The following is a 19,534-nucleotide window of genomic DNA, read 5'->3' as shown; positions in this document are numbered from 1 at the left end:
AGTTTTAGCTGGCACGATAAGGAAGTCCCCTGCTTTAATCTTTAAGTTTGAAACAACCAATTCACTTTTTGTTCTCTGTTTCTGCCTTCCTCAGCCTTTTTCTATCAATAAAACCAACCTCCTCTGCTCAGCTCATCAAAACGCTCATTCTATTCTATAGAATGAGGTGTTGCCCAACTTTAGAATTGCAAATAAAAGCCAATTAAGATCTTTAACTAGATTTCTTGTTATTTTGTCTTTTGACATTGATGAAACAGAATAGATCAGTTAAAAGGTTTTAAAGCAATTTTCTGACCACATGACATGGTTTACAATATAAAGGTAACTACAAAAGTATACCTCACTACGCCTCTGTCCCCACTAAAATAAAAAAATTCAAGAGGGAAACTTGAAAACCAAAAGAATCTATTCCAAGCTGGTCCAACGCACCAAAGCTTCCTGGAGGCAGACCACCATGTAGAGCCACAGCTGTGGTTCCTTTAAGATAGCCCAGATGTGAGGAGAATGAGCATTTCCTTAACATAATAAAGCCAGAGCTCAGCCCTCTCAAAGAGGTGGAGTTGCCCATTGTCTCCAGCCAAGACAGAAACCACTACCTCTTCCCCCTCCCACAAGCCTAACTCATGAAAAACATCAGGGTAGAATTCTGATATTCCCTCTTAAAATTAGATGTGGAACAATGAACCCTGCCTCAGATATACCTCTGTACCTGTGAAGAAACTGCTTCGGAGGGCATTCTCTTTGACAAAAGATGTTTTGCAATTATCAAGCATGATCCTTCTTCCCATGTTCCTCCTAATGCAGGAAAAGGCCTGAAGCAAAAGCAAATCATCTTAGCTATCACTCTGAGCTTTGTCACATTCTCTCCTTTGACTGACAGGCATGAGAGTGTAAGCACACCCCGAGGGCCACTGGACCTTGCTAGGATAGCATTATAGGGAAGCCATTTTGGTTCCAGTGTGCTTGCAGTTAGTTCTGTCTTAAAAGTTTAGAATTAACCTGCAGCTTGTTTACACAGCTGCTAGGCACAAGATTAGAAAATGACCTTGAGGAAAAACAGATCAAGAGTCTGGAATAGGCCAATCACAGACAGCTGATGATGAGATCTACCAGATGATCTACTCTTTGTTGATAACCATCGAACAAGTCTTGATGATTTGCACAAAGCTTGCTTTCTGCTACATACCCACTGTGTAAGTTGCTCAGTAAGCAAAGAAAGATGAGATGGTCTTTGAGATGACAGTCCGCCATCTCCTCAAGCTGCCAGCCCTTGAATAACCACCTTTCCTTCACCAACACTCACCTCTCATGTCTGCCTCTCAGCAGGCAGACAAACCTGCATTTGGCAACAAGAGGAATGACTACCATTTGCTAAAGGAACTAGCCCCAGGCTGAGGACCTCATTCTGATTATCACAAATCTAAGGAGGTCATTGCTATTATCCCCATTGTATGGATATGAAAAAGGCCCAAAGTCACAAGTCAAAAGGAGCATTGCCAAAATCCAATCTCAGATTTATTGAGCTACGAAACCCATGCCATGCTCCCAATCACTCCTCTGCCAGACTGCCACATAGGCAGTGTCATTCTGACGCACAGGACTGCCCATAAGTAAGTGATACTTACTAGCTTTAGGGGGGAAAAAAAGAAACTTATTCACATCTGAAAATAGATACAGAAAAAATCCCGAAAATGTCAGTTAATATATAATGAAATACTAAATCTTTTATGAGCATGCGTAGGCTATACCTTTCAGAAAATACATGCTATAAATGGATAAGAAAGGGAATATAAGATTAAATGTTGCAATCAAATTTCAGGTACAACAATTCACACCAGTCAGCCATTTTAAGCCTCCCAGACCACTAATCATTTTACTTTTTTTTTTCTTCAATACATCATTGATGTTCAAACTAATCATTTTAGACATAGGCATCTGGTCATGGTATACAGGATGGATTAAGGGGATGAGGGTGGAGTCAAGCCAGGAAGCCCAGTTAGAGGACTATTGCAATGACCTAAGTAGAAGCTAGTTAGAGTAGTGTCGTAGAGAAAAGAAAAGAAGAAACAAATATAAGGACTGGTATGGAGGCAGAATCCAACACGCTTGGCAACTTACAGAATGAGAGAAGGAAATCATGGGATTTTCACTCTAAGAGGCAGCTTGTAGGAGAGAAGGAAGGCGGGTAAGCTGTCTTTTGGTTGTCATGTCTAATAAACTTCAGACAGTTAACCCATAAACACCTATCTTCATCAGAAACAAGTTGTTCTTCCCAACTTTCAGGCACATTCCTCAAAAATACTACTCTTCTTACTGTAAGGCTGGTGGCGGGCACCCCTCCCCTCCCTAATGGAAAAAGAAGAAGCCCACGAGACCCACCAACGACAATGCCTGCGAGGCCCAGCTAAGTTAAAGGACGACCACACCTGGATGGTTACCCTGGTAAGAGTCTCGGTTCCTGGAGTCCACACATACCACCAGCCCCTCCTATTTCTCAATACCTGCCCTAAAACTGCAACGGAAAATTCCTTGTTCTCCCCACCATAAATCTTCCTGACAATGAAATCCCCACCCTCAGCCCTAAAAACATATATAAACCCACTCAGACTTCTGGGCGATGCGACTTCCCGGGTGTATCTCTCTCTCTCTCTCTCTCTCTCTCTCTCAGGACCTGTGAACCTCACCTGGGAGCACCCCAATAAAGCCTCGTTGCTTACCCCTTTCAACTCTGCTCGTCTTTCTCTCTCTGGCGCCGGCCTATCCAAAAACCTTACATTTGGTGCCGAAACCTGGGAAGGTACTTTAACTTTCAGCTGCGCCACCCCGCTCCTGTGGACTCCAGTCTCAAAACCTTAAGCTTACATTTCACCTTTTTATTCCCCTCATGAAATCACTTATTCATTTTAAACAGACTTCTCCAACATAAGAACTTTCAGAAACACATTATTTAATATTCCATATCCTTCTTCCCACCCACCCCCAAAAGTCCATATACTTAAATACTCTTAATATCTGAATCAGTAAAATAGTCATTAGATGGACTTCCTCCAATATTGAATTTCATAGAAAGTTAAAAAGAGGTATATTCTACTGTAACAGATGGAAAAACGGCCTGAAAAAAAAAAGGGGGGTAAAAATGTTTTCTGTCTCTTTAAAACCTCCTCCCTTTTGGGGGATTGAAACCTGCATCTCTGTTTCAGGCCAGTGGTCAGGAGGGGCAGGGGTGTGTCCATTGTTCTTTGTACCACAGGAGAGGGCTCAGCAGAACTGTTCTGCAGAGGTGGGAGGTTGGGGCAGGGGTCGAGGGATTGTCTTCCCCAGTGATGGGACAGATCAGAACCACCAGCTGTAGTTGAACAACAGCACCCTGAAGCTAAGGACCCTCCCTTTAAAAGCTCTGTATTTCTGCTTATGATTGGGAAAATTGGTACTCCAAGAAGGGAATCTGCCATTTTCCTCATTTGCCAGCAAATTAACAAATTTCCTTTTCCTTCTCCTCAATCCACTTGTCCTCATTTTCCTGATGTGGCCTCGGGGACAAGTGCTGAGCTTTCAGTAACACTACCCCTATTGCTTTTGTGAGCATTATTGGAAATATGCAAACTGCAGGACAGTCTTAACACACTTACCTATGCTATACCATATTTTCTGCTAATTACAGTTGTAATACATCAAGCATTAATGGGTAGACTGCTTATAGACCTAAAGAATCGCTCAATCATCTCCTATAGCTGACAAAACCAGGTACCAGAGCAGGCAGACCCAGTGAATCCTCATAACTATTAAATTATTAATAAGTCACAAGGGATTTTTGTCTCACTGGTGAAACCTAGTCAAAAGATATGCAAATGGAGAGAACCATTTCAGGCACTTTCTGGGAACCTGCCTTGTGCCTTTCTGCTAGGAGCAATTACTGGCCTACCTGCCTGACAAAAATACAAAAGAGAAGGATATCTTGCTCCTTGAGTTAGTCTTGCCAGAGAGAATTTCCTCCATAGGAGGAAATAGTACAAGTAAGAAATACAGAGACATTCTAATGTGGGAGTAAGAAATTAATATTAGTACTATGACATTGACAAAGGAGAAGACTATATAGCTCAAAAAGAAAATTCCTGGACCAATGAAGATACATTTATTAGATGCTTACTAAGTACAAAGCCCTATAATAAATTTAAAGCACAAAAGTTGCTCAGAGGCCGGGCGTGGTGGCTCACACCTGTAATCCTAGAGGGGTTGTGGGGGGGACTATCGCTTGAGGTCAGGAGCTAGAGACCAGCCTGAGCAAGAGCAAAACTCTGTCTCTACTAAAAAAAAAAAAAAAAAATAGAAAAAATTAGCCAGACAGGGTGGCACACACCTGTAGTCCCAGCTACTTGGGAGGCTGAGGCAGGAGGATCACTTGAGCCCAGAACTCTGAGGCTGCTGTGAGCTAGGCTGACGCCGCAGTACTCTTCAGGGCAACAGAGTGAGACTCTGTCTCAAAATAAAAAGAAAAAAAGAAGAATGTTATGTGTGGTCTTCAGGGAAAGTTCATTGGTATCAGGAAAGCTTTGGGGAGCTGCCAAGCTCTGAATGATAGACCATGGCAGTGGGTAAATTAGTCCTAGAGTTGCAGCAAGTTATCTCAGCAGCTAAAGATAAAACTGGTTGCAGGTTACAGCAAGCAGTTTCAGTAGCGAAGCTCACAGAGAATTATATTCTTGGAGCAATGTTACATGTCCCAGGGTACTTTTTGCCCCTGGCTTCTTTTACACTGTTTTAGTTGGGTGTGACAAGAATGACCCAATTCCTACGATCCACTTTCATAATTATAACAAGAGAATCAATATTTTATGTAAGCACTTATAAGTAGTGGCATTGGCTCTATGAGCAAATTTCAATGACCCCTATATGATTTTTATAATCCTCTCCCTTAATTACTTGATGTTTTGAGTTGTTTCCCAGAAATGGTGGATTTTCTGCAAGACAAAGGAGCTGAGATTCTGAAGGCCCCAGGGCAGACTTCCTGACACCAAGAGTCACCATTGCCCATAACCTTCCCCCAATGCATGTAGCCCCTTTGTTAGTTCCACCACAACCTGTCCCACGGCACGTGGCCCCTCCTTGAAAAGCCCATGCTCTCCATTAGTTGGAGAGACAGATTTGAGGCAGGTTCTCCCATTCTCCCAACAAGACATCTGTTGGATTAAAAAATTCCTTTCTTCCTTAGCAATTCCTAGTGTCTGAATAATTGCATCTTTGTGCAACAAGTAACTGGACCTAGACCGAAACCCCCTTATGGTTTCAACAACAGTGGCAGTAAGAATGTCCCTCATGTCCAGCAGCCTTGTAGCAATGGAATGTACTGGAATCAGAAATACCTTTTATCTAAGTAGTTTCCCAAGTGATTTTTGCTAGTACTCTAATTCTATATGGAGTAAATGCAAACTTTGTAAATGTTAAGAAATTGCCAATGCCATAATAACAATCACCCAAACTTGTCATATGTTAGGGCTAATTCTTTTTCTAATAATTTGGAGTTGCAGAGAAAGTAAGATTCCTTCAAAGTTTGGTAAGTTTTTTTCAAAATTTTATTCCTTAGATATTATCTTTGTAATCAGATAGACTGGGTGAAGCCCCAGCCTCATTTCTCCTCAGGTGGATAACTTCAGGTAAGTGTTCAACAGCTCCAAATCCTACTTTCTTCCCCTAGCATGATGAAGGATCGTCATAAGGATTAAATGAGATAAGGTGTGTAAAGCTAGTCTCGTATACAGCATGGTCCCTGCTCAGTAAGGGAAAGCAGCCATTATCATCACTATTGCTGAGATTTTATTAACTAACTTTTTGCCCTATTAATTTCATGATCTCGTTTTTAAATAGGTAAGTGTCAGAAGAAGATCCTATAATGTCAACATGTGTCCTGTGGAAGTTAATCAGAACCTCAGGGTACCTCGAACCTAACTGTTCACATGCCTGCTTAATTTTTCTTCTCTCTCTATTTTCCTTTCCTTCCAAAATAAATGTCTCTTTTCTAAGCTTTAAGTGAAGAGCACATGACCGTTTCTCAATGAGCTCTTTTACAAATTTTGTCTCGTTAGGCTGACCACAAAGTGGTTTTAGAAAAACTGTGGTGATTCCGCCCTCCTCTCTCTCCTGCGTTCGAATATGGAATTTGTTCAGTGTGCTTTCATAAAATTCACACTTGTGTTTCAGGTAAAGAAAAACGTCTGTGTCGAGCACAAGCATTTCTCTGCTTCTAGCTGTCTCAGGTACTAAGGTCCTGAGTGACTCCAAAGACTTGGGACTTTTCTGTAGATTCCTCTGGGGGCTTTGTCTATTCCATTTTCTCCCCTCACTGGTAAAATTCCTGGTTTTATCTAAAAGAAACCTTGCTTTCAATAGCAAAGACTCTTTGAGCTTCTTGATATCCAGAAATGATCCTTCCACGGAGATTCTTCCATTGTGTTTCAAAGGACCGAAGCTTAACGTTGGGATTTTCTTTCTCAAGTCCGTTACCAGACTCTCTAGAATAACTTGACTCCGAAAAACAGAAAGATCAAGGGTGGCATTTACAGAGCTGAAGACCTAAAATTAAAAAGAGAAAAATTAAAACCTCACTGCCTAATGGAACAGACTACACAAATATGTTCTTTTCTTCTTTTTTTTTTTTTTTTACTTCAACGAGCATCAGAACAAATATGTTCTTTTCTGCCACTTTCTTGTCTCCACAGCAGTTGCCCTAAACCAGGCCCCAATTCCCTAAACCAGACCCCAATTGCCTAACCCAGGCTTCCCGGCTTTGTGCACCAGAGCTGCCCATCAAAGGGATCCCATGTTGTTCATTTGGGGATTCACAGCCTCTCACCACATACCCCAAAACAGAAGCAGTCAAATAATTTTTAGAGGCAGAGTGCTTTTTTGAAACAAAGTCTTACTCAGAATCCATTAATATAAACAGTTCTGGCTCCGCTCTATGGATAGGGGTTCCCCCGGAGTTGTCCCCACCCTCAGTCTGAAGTTCATCAGACGGCTGCACACAACCCTGAGTTTCTTCCACAATAAAATTAGTCAGCCAGTGCTTTGAATTTTAACTTTTTCCTTGTATTTCCACCTTTCCTGTCTCTTCGATGCTCCTTTCTAATGTTCATTCTAAATTTTTTTTCCCCAAAATAAGTCTTCAGGTTGGTACCTGACATCATTCACAACAGTATAAAAGCTTATTCTCACTTGGAAAGCATTAAGTGGGACACACAGAAAGACAGAAACAGATAAAGCAGTGATCAAAATTGCAAGAGATAGATTGGGCTTTTAACACTGATTCGGGTTAGAGAGTTTGCATTTCCTTTCCTAGAAGTCATGGGGTGAGAGCGCTCTGTGTCTCCCTACATAGGAAAGACTTGGAAACGGACATGGGACCCAGAACTTCAGCATCACAACTTACCTTGACATCAAAGCGAGAGACTTGGAAACGAACACCTCCAACCTGCCCTGGTAGCTGGTATTTCTTTTGTCTGATGACATTCTCTGCAACTTAATGGAAACGTTGGCATCAGAAGTGTTTGTGGCATGATACACTCATAATTATTTTAATGTGAATAATAATAGAGATATACTACTAAATATTAGATACTCATACTGTCTAAGATGTTTTTCTACATTTTTTTCTCTAAATTCAACATTCAAAGCTTTTTCCTTGCACTTTAACATATTAAAGTTCATTTTATGTGTACAAAGGATCCTAAACACATTTTTAAAAACACAAGGGGTATATACATGAGTAGAAAACAAAAACCTAAAAGTACATCCCCCACTCTGCTAATCATGGTCACAGGAGACTTCACCTTCTTGCACATAACCACACTCTCCTGGTTTTCCTCCTAACTCGATGGCTGGCACACACAGTCTCCTTCCGTATCCTCCAATTCTTGTTCCCTAGATGTTGAGAAGCCCCAGACCTTGGGCCTCATACTTCTTTGCTAACTTAAACCCACCCTCTGGGTGATCGCAACAATTTCCATGGCTTTAAACACCATCTCTATATGTATCGCTTTCAAAATTCTACCCTCAGCCTCGACCCTTCTCCCTTCTGCCTGTAGAAATCTCTACTTCCTTATCCTAACAAGCGTCTCACTGACCAAAGCTCAACTCTTGATAACCATCCCCCTCCCCAGTGTACTCTATTCCCAGTCTTCTCCACCTCTGAAAATGATCTCTAATCACCAGCAAGTTCCAAATAGCTCCCAGTTCCCATCCCCTTCCCTGCTGCCACCCTGTCACGCACAGTTGCTAGACACTCATCAGTCCCCTCGGTCAATCCCCTGTTCAAAATCCTCCATCTCACCCAGAATAAAATCCCAGGCACGTTGTCATAACCCAGAAGTTACTGAGCCTAGACTGGCCCCAGCTCCCCATCTAGCCACACCTCCTACCCCTCGCCCCTGCTCAAACAGGCCTCCCTGCTGTTCTTCCAAACACCCAGCATGCTCCCCTCTCCCAGAAGTACCAGTCCTTCCTTTGGCCTAGAATGTTCTTCCCACTTACCTGCATGGATCATTCCCTCACTTCATTTAGGTCTCTGCTTGAATGTCTTCTAAACAGAGCATTACCCTTCCCACCCTATCGAAACAGCATTCCCCATCTCATGCTCACCCTTTACTCTTCTTCACATTTCTTCATAGCATTTATATATTAATATATAAACATATATAAATGTTACATGTAAATAAAGTACCCAACATAACATATATTCCTCTGTTTAGTATCTGTCCACTCCCACAGATGCATGTTTCATGAAAGAAAAGATTTTGCCTATTTCATTCATTCCTGTAATCTCAGACTCTAGAATGTTGCCTGCTAAATCATCGGTCCGCAAGAAATATTTGCAGATGGATGAGTGAGCCCTCTCTTTCTCTGAGTTACCAATTCAATATATAAATATCAACATCCAGGCCAGGCGTGGTGGCTCATGCCCTTCATTCCAGCACTCTGGGAGGCTGAGGTAGGAGGATCACTGGAGGTCAGGAGTTCGAGATCAACCTGGGCAACATAGCAAGGCCCTGTCTCTATAAAAAAAATTTTTTTTAAAATTAACTTCCAACAACACTACCATACCCTTAGAGAAATAATAAAAAGCCCTTCCCGCCATCCTTACCTGAACATCCCCATTGGGAGGGAATGACTTAACTAAAGATGACAGCTAAAGGCACTGAAAATCCAACGTTTCTTCCTCTGCTCCTACCCCTAGTACTTTCACCTCCAAGAGGCTGGTATGGAGACTCGTCTTTCTCTGGCAATTTATCCTGCCAGCCACTAAGCTGTAAAGAACGCTACTGCCTTCATGGCTGGAGGGGTATGCAGACCCCAACTTCCCCATCCATGTCAGGGATCGGGGGAGGGAACAGAATGGCTCCATCTGATCTCAGATCTAAGCTATATTTCTCAATTCAACTTTATCAGTAATAAAGCAGATACTATATCAGAATATCCATTTGTTGGTTTGAACAAGGAGAAGCAGAAGTATATAGTTGAAGCCACCTGAAAATTCCCAAAGTAGTTATCTTGTTTATGAGATTATATATAATTTTTGTCATGGTTTTCTTCTCTGTTTCTGTATTTTACAAGTTTTCTACAATAAAATGTATCACTTTTATCCCAAGATAAAAGTGGTATATTTGTTGAGTGGTATATTTGTTGTTTTACTGTTAATTTGACACATCTGAACCAAAGCATTCACAATACTTGATATACTTTGAAGAGAATTATATACTATAGTCTTAGACATAACCACAGAACAAACAGAACAATTAAAACTACATAAAGCCTTAAAATATATCCACAGTCGGTATTATTTCAATATTCATTCATTTACAAATTAGACTACATACCGTTAATTTTATTTTTATTTTTCTTTCATTGTTTTATTCAGGCAGGGTTCATTCAAGGAAAGGCAACTTAGCTTTTGTGTGTGTGTGTGTGTGTGTGTGTGTGTGCTTTGTTTTTTACTATATTGGTTAATATAAAAGTTATGAATTAACTGTTTCTTATCTCCTATATCCAAGAGTGAATCTATGTAACTCTCAGATAGTAATCCAAAACAATAGCGCCTATTCTTAAAAATAGCCAAAGTGAAAAGGGACCAAATAGCCAGTCTGTTCATGGTCTTGAAGAGCAACTAATGGACTTCCAGGTTTTAATATAATGAAGACTACTGCAATTCCAGGGATTAGTCGAAATTTAAAAGAACATTGGGCCGGGTGTGGTGGCTCACGCCTGTAATCCTAGCACTCTGGGGAGCCGAGGCGGGCGGATTGTTTGAGCAGACCACTTGAGGTCAGGAGTTCCAGACCAGCCTAAGCAAGAGCAAGACCCCGTCTCTACTAAAAATAGAAAGAAATTACATGGACAGCTAAAAATATAGAGAGAGAGAAAAAATTAGCCGGGCATGGTGGCGCATGCTTGTAGTCCCAGCTACTTGGGAGGCTGAGGCAGAAGGATTGCTTAAACCCAGGAGTTTGAGATTGCTGTGAGCAAGGCTGATGCCATGCACTCTAGCCGGGCAACAGAGCAAGACTCTGTCTCAAAAAAAAAAAAAAGTAAAAGAACATTGCATATAAAAATCATTCTTGATTCAAAATAAAGAAAAAACAGTTTTCAAGAATCTGCCAGTCACTAGCAATGTTATCATAAGCGATTTTCACATCTATTCTTGCAAATGCATTACTATGCCACTTTCATATTCAGAATAAAATAATTTTTTTAAAAAGCTACAATTCATCAACCCCATGAATCATTTTAATGAAACGCAATTTTTAACTTCATTGAAGAAGTATTTCTAAGATTACAAAAATTTGATTTAGAAATACCTTTTTTTTCTTTGAATATTACATATGCAATTCCCCTGGTTCTTGTTGGATATATCACATCTTCAACTTCTCCACCTTCATTCTTAATATCTTCGAAGTAACTCTTCACTAATACGACCACTAATCGAGCACTTAAAAAGTCAACCGGAAGACCACCAACAACAATCGTTCTTTCAGAAGCTTTAGATTCCTTGAGATTCAAAACTGATGCCTGTAAGAGAAACAGTAGAATGCTCTTTAAAAATTTAAGACTCTACTTAATAAAGACAACATCACACTCCAGTGGGAGACTATCTTACTCAATAAAGGCACTAGTACAACTGGCTGGATACTTTTAAAAAGAGATGTGTGTGGAAGGAAGAGATAGATTCCTGCCTCACACCATATACCCATAAACTCTATGAATTTGAAAGTTAAATATAAAAAGTGGACCCCTTTTTTTAGTAAGTAGAAAATATTGATTAACATTTGTCTGATTTTAGGAAGGCCTACAAATAATGGCAGAAGTTACAGAAATAGATCAAGAAATATAAATTCTTTTTTTTTTTTTTTTTTTTTTTTTTTTTTGTTGAGACACAGTCTCACTTTGTTGCCCAGGCTAGAGTGAGTGCCGTGGCGTCAGCTTAGCTCACAGCAACCTCAGACTCCTCGGCTTAAGCGATCCTATTGCCTCAGCCTCCCGAGTAGCTGGGACTACAGGCATGCGCCACTATGCCCGGCTAATTTTTTTTCTATATAGATTTTTAGTTGTCCATATAATGTCTTTCTATTTTTAGTAGAGACGGGGTCTCGCTCAGGCTGGTATCAAACTCCTGACCTTGAGCAATCCACCCGCCTCGGCCTCCCAGAGTGCTAGGATTACAGGCGTGAGCCACCGCGCCCGGCCAAGAGATATAAATTCTAAAATTTAAAAAAAGTCAAACTAACCACAAAACATGGTAGTTTGGAGATGGTGGTACGTTTTCTTGATTGTACAGTCCAAAGTACATAAGCCAGTAAGAAGCAGATCCCCTTCTTTATTGTCAGAAGAGGGAAAAGTCACCATAAAAAAAGCCAAAAAAAAAAAAACCCCAGCAGTAACATGGGGACAGTGGTGTAGTAAATCCTGTCTTCCAGCACATATCTGAGATGAAGTTCAACTACAGCGAGTACGTCCTATGCAGACCCTGCCACCACCATGCTGGGTACAGAGTACCAACTGCAAATAGAAGCTTCCTTGGACTCACTCTCTTTGAACTTCTTATATTATCCTAAATTTGTCCATGAAGCCCATTTAGGGAAGTGGACCTATAAGCTTCCCCCAATTTTTGTGCAGTTAGTCCAGCCTGATTATACCAGAGCTCAAACATAAAATACCCAAGGAAGGATAGGATGTCTCATGGCTGGAGTAATGGTTAATAGACCAAAACGGAGTTTGGGCTCTCAGTCCAGAGGCCTCTGTACTCAGAGTGGGACTCCACTGGAGAAAGGCAAACTTCTGATCTCTCAGGTTAAGAAGACCGTCTAAGTACACACACAAGGTCCTGTCTATCCCAAGAGCCCCTTAAAATGAGAGTAAAAGAATTAAAAAAGAAAGAATAAACACCGTTAAGGGGAGCAATCAGCATAGATTTCAACAAATTTCTGGAAGAATGAAAATACTTAGAAGTATACGGAAGGGTAAGACAGAGGGAAGGAAGTAATTCAGAATACAGAAAAGAGGTTGCAGTGAAAAGGAGACAACCTGCAAAGTAGAACCTCAGAAAGGAAAAAAGGGATCAAAAGCAAGGGTTTATTGAAAGGCTATTGGTAAAATAACTGCTCCAGTTGTCTCCCCACATTCCCGATGTTTATGCGCACAAACTTGAGCACACACAACACACTGCAATGATGGCAGCTAGGCCAAAACCACAAGGAAAAAAATTTGAGGATTATTTTACTTTAAAAACAAAAAAAGCCTCAACGTTCAGGAACACTCTAGGGAGAACCTGACCTGCTAGCACACACCCCCCAGAGCAAGTTCTCCCCCCTTTCTGGCATTCGAAGGGGCCCCAGCTTAAAGATCATAAGCAAACCAAAGTGTGGCATGATTTTGAGTAAATTAAGGAATGCAAAAGAAAAGAAAATCCATTTGACCCAGCTGCTGGGAACATTTTCCTGAGTAGAAAAAGAAAAATACACATAACATTAGACCAATAAGAGAAAAAGGAATCACAGCATACTATCACTAATAACTAGGCCCTGTTAGGAACAATGTTTACTGGTTACATAAGAACAGAAACACTATTATTGGTTTTTAACTTTTAGACTAAACCAGCTAAGTCTTCAAAATACTGAAGACTTAAATATGTTTACAGAATAAAATGGAAACACTCAACCTTGTCAGTGTAAGAATAAAGGCATAGCATCACATCAGAAAGCAAAGAGTATAAAGAAAAACTATTTTTGTAAGTAAGGCACTGGGAAGAAATTATTAGATTCATTCACTGCATTTGGTTATATTTCTCTTGGGAAATCATTTTCTGCACCTCAACAATGTCAAAGACAAACTTTCAATCAATTTAAATTCAGAAAAATCTCCCTCCACCTCTATGCCCTCATCAGTACAAATACCATGCTTCTTTATTCAAGTGTCTAAATGTAATTTATCTTTAAAATCAAAAGAACTTCTCTCCCAGCCAGTATTTTTAGGAGAAAAAAACATAAAAGCTGTAGTCTTGTTTTGTAAGAACTAATTGTGATGAATCTTCTAATAAATTAGTATTTTAATGACCTGCCAGTATTCTTCCTTAACTTTCCTTCATGGGTTGGAGAAAGTATAGCTAACATATATAATTTTACTGAGGTCAGTTATGAACAATTATCACTCTCTAGTATCCATGATTAAAAAGAAAAGGAAATGTCCTAGAGAAAGACGGTCCTTTCAAGGATTTTGGAACAAGAGCAGCAGTTTAGTCAAGAGATGTTAAGGCGACAGCACTTTTCCCTCCATCAATGTTGTGTTATAAGAGACTTGGCCGTCGTATCAGAAAGCGAAAAGGTATTAAGAAAAACTTTATTTGTGTAAGGCAGGCACTAGGAAAAAGTAATTAGAAGATTAATCCACTGCATTTGTTTATATTTCTTTTCTGAAAATCAGTTATTTTCAATGAGGATGGCTTTACTGCCATCAGGTAAACAAAAACGCATTTGCATCTCACAACTGCTTCTACATTTCCGGGACGCCAGCATTTCAGACCAGGAATTAAAGGCCCTGCCAAGCCTTTCAAAGCGCTTGATGGGGGGGAAGGGGAGGAACACTAAACACAGAAGGCTAAATCTTGAATTTGCTAGCTCTTCTTCCCAGCCAGCACAGATGGTGAAAACACAGAGCCCTTTGTGTCTCGGGAGAAAGAACTAAGACCACAGAAGAGAAGAATTCACACTAAGGCAGAAGACATCAGCGTGCCTCCCTAACTTACGCCCTAGGCTCGAATTCGTTCTCACTAGCCCTTTTCAGAAGGAAGCTCTGGCCTCCATTTCTGGGTCATCTGTCCATTTTTGTTCCCCCAAGAGTGGGAGGACAACGGTTAAGCCCTAACATGGGCAGCTAAGCGACTCCTCGACGAAACGGCGGTGTCCCCGGCGCCTGGGCAGTGGGTGCGGGAGGAGGCAGCCGGTGGCCTGCGCGGCAGGAGCTGGGCGGCGCCCGCCCGGCCAGATGTGACTTGGGGCGCGCGCCACCGCCGCAGGGGCAGGTGCGGCCAGGCAGCCCCGGGCCCCTCCGCGCGCCGCCCCGCCCCGCCCCGCTCGGCCCCGCACCCTGGCCCTTTCCGCCAGGCTCCGCGCGCTTCTGGGGGCACGTGGCGACGGTACCCGCACGGACCTGCACCGCAAAACCCAAAGCAAAAACAACTTGCCATGGCGGAGAAGAAACGCGCCCTCGGCGGCCGGCAGGAAGCCCCAAGCCAGCGGAGCGCGGGCGGTGGGGAGGGGGCAGAGCAGGCAGGTTTTGGTTTCGGTTTTTTGTTCCCGCTCCCTTGGAGACTATTCGACAAAAGGGCGGCCCTTCGGGAGCTCGCCCTGGAGAGGGCTGCTGCCAGCACCGGCCCAGACGCCCTCGGTACTTTTGCAACTTTTGAAAGCACGCTGGAGAGAGGCCGGAAGGATTCCCCAGCAGGAATTGGGGAATTCTCTGAGTGATGAGTCAATGATTACAATTTTGTTTTTATCTCTTTTGGTAAGAAGCGGCAGCAACAGCAGAGTTAATGAAGGAAAAACGCAGAGAACATATATAAAAGGTGGTGACTGCTTTCTGGATGTTGATACTGGGTCCCATGCATTCCATAACCATGACCTTGTGGTTGCAGAAGCCCTAGGTGTAATGATAGTGTAATCATTTTGAATTGCGTTCACTATTATATAAAGGTGTTAAGTATATTGCATGAATGCTCTCTTCTGTGTTTAGGTATTCTATGCCACTCATGCAATGAAATTGAAGTGCATGTGGAAAAAACCTTTTACTACGTGAAACTTTCCAAGACTTGTGAAAACAATTCAATTTGGTTTGTGCGCAGTGTAATATTTCTCCAGGTATTATTCAAAATTCCCGACAGACAAGGCTTTCGTCCTCATTAGGTGTTGGCCTCAACCTAACCATCTGGAACTGTTCTACTAAACAGCTGCCAGAATTTTACATCCAGTTACCTCCAGTTTCTAGAACGCATTCTCTACTAATGTTTTTGAAACCAAGTTCTACTTCATACAGATGATTTTTGCAACAGCAATTGAAGTTTTTCTTTAAAAAACAACAACAACAAATCTGCAGTCAGTGGAATCTGGCTTTCCTGCACCCTTATCATTATTAATAATGTCCCCCCAGCCTTCTGCTCCTTCCCCCACACCACACCTGTGCCTTCTTCGCGTACCCCACCCCCTGCCCGTGTGCTCCTCACCTTCCCAGCCCAGCTCAGGAGTCCTTGGCCAGGAGCGCAGAGCACAGGACGAAAAGCGGCCATCCCTACCAACAGAGCTTGCCACCTTGTCCACTCGATGTTGGAACCCTGAGTCTGGCGCCTACGGGGATACAGGGAATCTACTACAAGCTTCAAAATCAAATCAAAGAATGCATGAAGAAAGGCAAATGGATGGCAGATATAAAGAAGCTCAATCCATTCCCAGTAAAGAAATATAAATTTAAATCATAATGAGATACCATTTTTCCTCGATTAGACTGGCAAAATTGAAAAGTGTGATAATACACAGTGTTACCCTGAGTATAACAAAGCACCAATGTGCAAGCATAGATAGGTGCATGCATTTCTAAAGATTTTGGCCCTTTTCAAAATGTAAGGGGCAAAAAAACATTGTAACAATGCACATAGACTTAGCAATTCCACTCTTAGAACTGAAACTGAAGTTATAGTGGATAAATTGCATTAAGATATTGGACAGAAATTTTAATTGTGCATTGCTTGTAATACAGGTAATATTTTTTTTATAAACTGAGATCTACCTAGTTTATCAATGACTAGATATATTTATTATATGGCTGGTGGTACATCTGCAAGGCACAAGGCTATGAAGATTTTAAAACAATGAAGTAGATCTATATGTAATTTCCCAATTTATGTTTTAATCTCCAAATTCATATATCTAAGTGCCCATGTGAATGTCTAATAAGCATCTGAAATTTAACAAGACCAAGCAGAACTCTCCGTCCTCCCTTTCTCCCCCTTCAGGAGATGGCAGCTTTGTCTGGCCATGAGCTCATGACTCAGTTGGCTTCCTTGATTTCTCTTTTCCTCATCCTTATTAGTACAACCCATCAAAACTGGCCCTCTAAAACACCCAGTGTCCGTCACTCTTTCCAACTGCACCGCCACCGCCCTGATCCAGTCTCCATCCTCCCTGGCTCCTCAGTCCATTTTTGCAACCACAAGTCTGTAAATCAGGCTTGACCTCAGTGTAAACACTTCATTGTTTTCCCACTGCACTCTAAATAAAATTCACATTCCCCACCACAAGACCAAAATGACCCTGACTGGCTTTCTCCAGCCAGATTCCCTAGCACTGACCTCACCCTCTGCTCCAACCACACAACTAGCCATCAAGCCTGGAGGTTTGCATATTTGTACTGTGCCCCTGCCTGGATAGCTCTGCCCTGATCTTCACTTGACTGGCTCCTGCTGTCATTTGGGTCTTAGCTAGAAGGACTCCTCTTCAAAGAGACTGGCTCTGATCACCAGTCTTAATTTTTCCTACCAGTTAATCTACCATCCTGTTATACCAGCTTAATAACTGAAACCGCCCTTTACAAATTAATAAAGGGGTGCAAGGTGACAACTGTGATAAGTTCCTAAACTTTGCAAAGGCACAGGCATAACTAAAAATAATGATAATAATCAGTCACTGTCTCCTAGTTTGCTTTCCCATAATTGCTACTCACATACCTGTTGGTCATAGAGTTTCTTAACTTTCTCCTTAGATAACATCACCTTTTCGAAACCTAAATGCAGTTTCTGAGATATCTTTCAGGTCCCACGGTTCCAGTGAATTGGCTGACCCACCCAGACTTGTGGCTTATACCAAGAAATTGATTCAACAGGAATTGTGACCCCAACCGAGGAACTAAACAACACAAGAAGATGATTTCTACACCCCTATGATCTTGCCCTAAACCTAACCAATTAGCAAACCCAATTGCTTAATCCTTTGTCCACCAAACCACATTTAAAAACCCCATTTCCCAAATTCTCAGAGAGATGGAATTGAGAAATTTCTTCTGTCTCCCTGCTTAGGGCTCTGTGGAATTAAACCCTTTCTACGTTGTAATCTTGACTGCCTCAGTGTGTTGGCTCCTCTCTGTGCAGCATCCGATACAATCCAGTTGGGTTGGGTGGCAACATAACCCTGGCTCCTCTCTAAAAATATCTTTTTCATATATTTGCTCATATTGAATGTCTTTCTCAGTCCTCTCCAGGAAATGAAAAGAGTTCTAGGATTAGAGTTGGGAACGCTGGTCAACCCATCTATGCCATCGAACCTGACATAGAGTAACCTTTAACCTTGTATGTGCCAAACTATTTCAACACCCTCGAGAAAGCAGGACCCCAAATGTGGCAAAATAATTCTAGCAGCTTATTACTAACTAAAACTGCATCAGAGAAAATCTTGTTTTAATATCTTATAGCCCCAATTATAAGGCCTCTTCCCTCACTATACTTTTCTATGTCTTAAAGCTTTAATAAAATCAAATTGGTCGACATTTTCCTTAACATTTTTAAGATGTGATACCATAAAAATAAAAACAAAACCCATTACTGGAAGTTTTACCTGTATCTTCATAATTATTTATTTTCATAAAACTCTGGGATATGTTTATGAAAATTTCCAAAAATAGGATAAAGAGAAAATCATTTTTAGAGGAGAAGTACTCAATGCTGAAAGGGAGCAATGAGATAGTCCTTTATTGCACTGGTAGGAAAAGTACAAACCAATGCCTATCTTTCTGGAAAGCAATTTCAGCCACATGGATCAACCCTTAGAAGAGTTTTTACCCTTCAATCTATCAATCTAGTAATTATCACCTGAAAGTAAGGTCAGAACTGCAGAAAAAGATCTGTGTACCAAGTCACACAAGGATATATTATAACATTTATAAATGTGAAGAAATTGGAAACAAACTTAATGTCCAACAATAGGGAAATAATAACTAATAGAAGGTATATTTACAAGATGAAATGTAATATGATTGGGGGGAAAGAATAGAAAGCAGGACATTAAAATGTGGATTTTTGGTGATTTTCATTATCTTCATTATACTATTAGTATGTATATTTTTCAAGAATGAGCATCTTTCTTTTGGCTTCCTGCCTTTCAAACATATGGTAAGAGTGAGCATCCAGGTTCCTTTATGGCTAGGTAGGGCCATATGCTTAGTTCTAAGTTGTGAATAGAAGTGACAAGTATCATTTCTGAACCAAAAATGTAATTACCAGTTGAAGACCCTTCAAAGGTCTTTTCTTCCTCTGGCATGACATCCAGCAAAATTAAAGATGGTGGCACCATTAGCGTGTGTCCCTAAGCATCTACCATGAACAGAGGTCTTTTTATTGAACCATCATGGACACGTAGCGTAAGCAAGGAATAAAACTTTGTTTTATTTAGGTCTCTGAAGTTTAGAGATAATTTGCCACATCAGCATCACATAGTCTTGTTCTGATGGCTACAAAAATTGGTATTCTGACGTGTAGTTCTCTGGCCAAAAGAAAAAAAGACAGTCCACAACACTACCCAAAATACATGGCTTTGGCTTAGGGGCCAAGTGGCAGGTAATAAGAAAACAGTTATCAGGGATTAGAAGGATGGTAATCCATATTCCATAGTAGAAAAACACTTGATAAAATTATCACATAATAGCTTGGAAGGTGGATAATGCACCTAATTAGCTTGTAGTTTTTTTTTAAAAAAAAAAGAGTGTGGGAAATAGAAAATTAGTAAGCATATGTCTGTTATTATTCAGTTCATTTGACAAAGGAATACAAGAAAGAAATAAACTTAGGAAAGAATTGGCCAATTTGAAAGTAGAAATAAAAAAGAATAGAGGAAGTCCAGAAATACAGACTTTCAACTTGTAGCATTGGAAGAAATAGCACTTCACATTCCCAAATAAAAGATAAAACTGAGAAGTTCTTTAAGTAACAAAGATTGATTAGAACTCTGCTTTATGA

The 19,534-nt window shown here is 41.0% G+C and overlaps 1 protein-coding gene across 1 annotated transcript; it reads right to left on the bottom strand.

Moving 5' to 3' along the window:
- Nucleotides 1–5,594: 5,594 nt before the first annotated feature.
- Nucleotides 5,595–14,725, bottom strand: RBM43 (RNA binding motif protein 43). Its single transcript, XM_069474486.1, has 4 exons — nucleotides 14,405–14,725; nucleotides 10,845–11,055; nucleotides 7,424–7,512; nucleotides 5,595–6,567 (listed from the first exon to the last, which is right to left on the bottom strand). The coding sequence occupies exons 1-4, from the start codon at nucleotides 14,723–14,725 to the stop codon at nucleotides 5,815–5,817; spliced, it is 1,374 nt and encodes a 457-aa protein (XP_069330587.1). The 3' UTR covers nucleotides 5,595–5,814.
- Between the last annotated feature and the right edge of the window lie 4,809 nt (nucleotides 14,726–19,534).

This window comes from Eulemur rufifrons, chromosome 1, assembly GCF_041146395.1.
Source record: "Eulemur rufifrons isolate Redbay chromosome 1, OSU_ERuf_1, whole genome shotgun sequence".
Taxonomy (NCBI): domain Eukaryota; kingdom Metazoa; phylum Chordata; class Mammalia; order Primates; family Lemuridae; genus Eulemur; species Eulemur rufifrons.
This window is presented reverse-complemented; position numbering and strand designations above follow the sequence as displayed.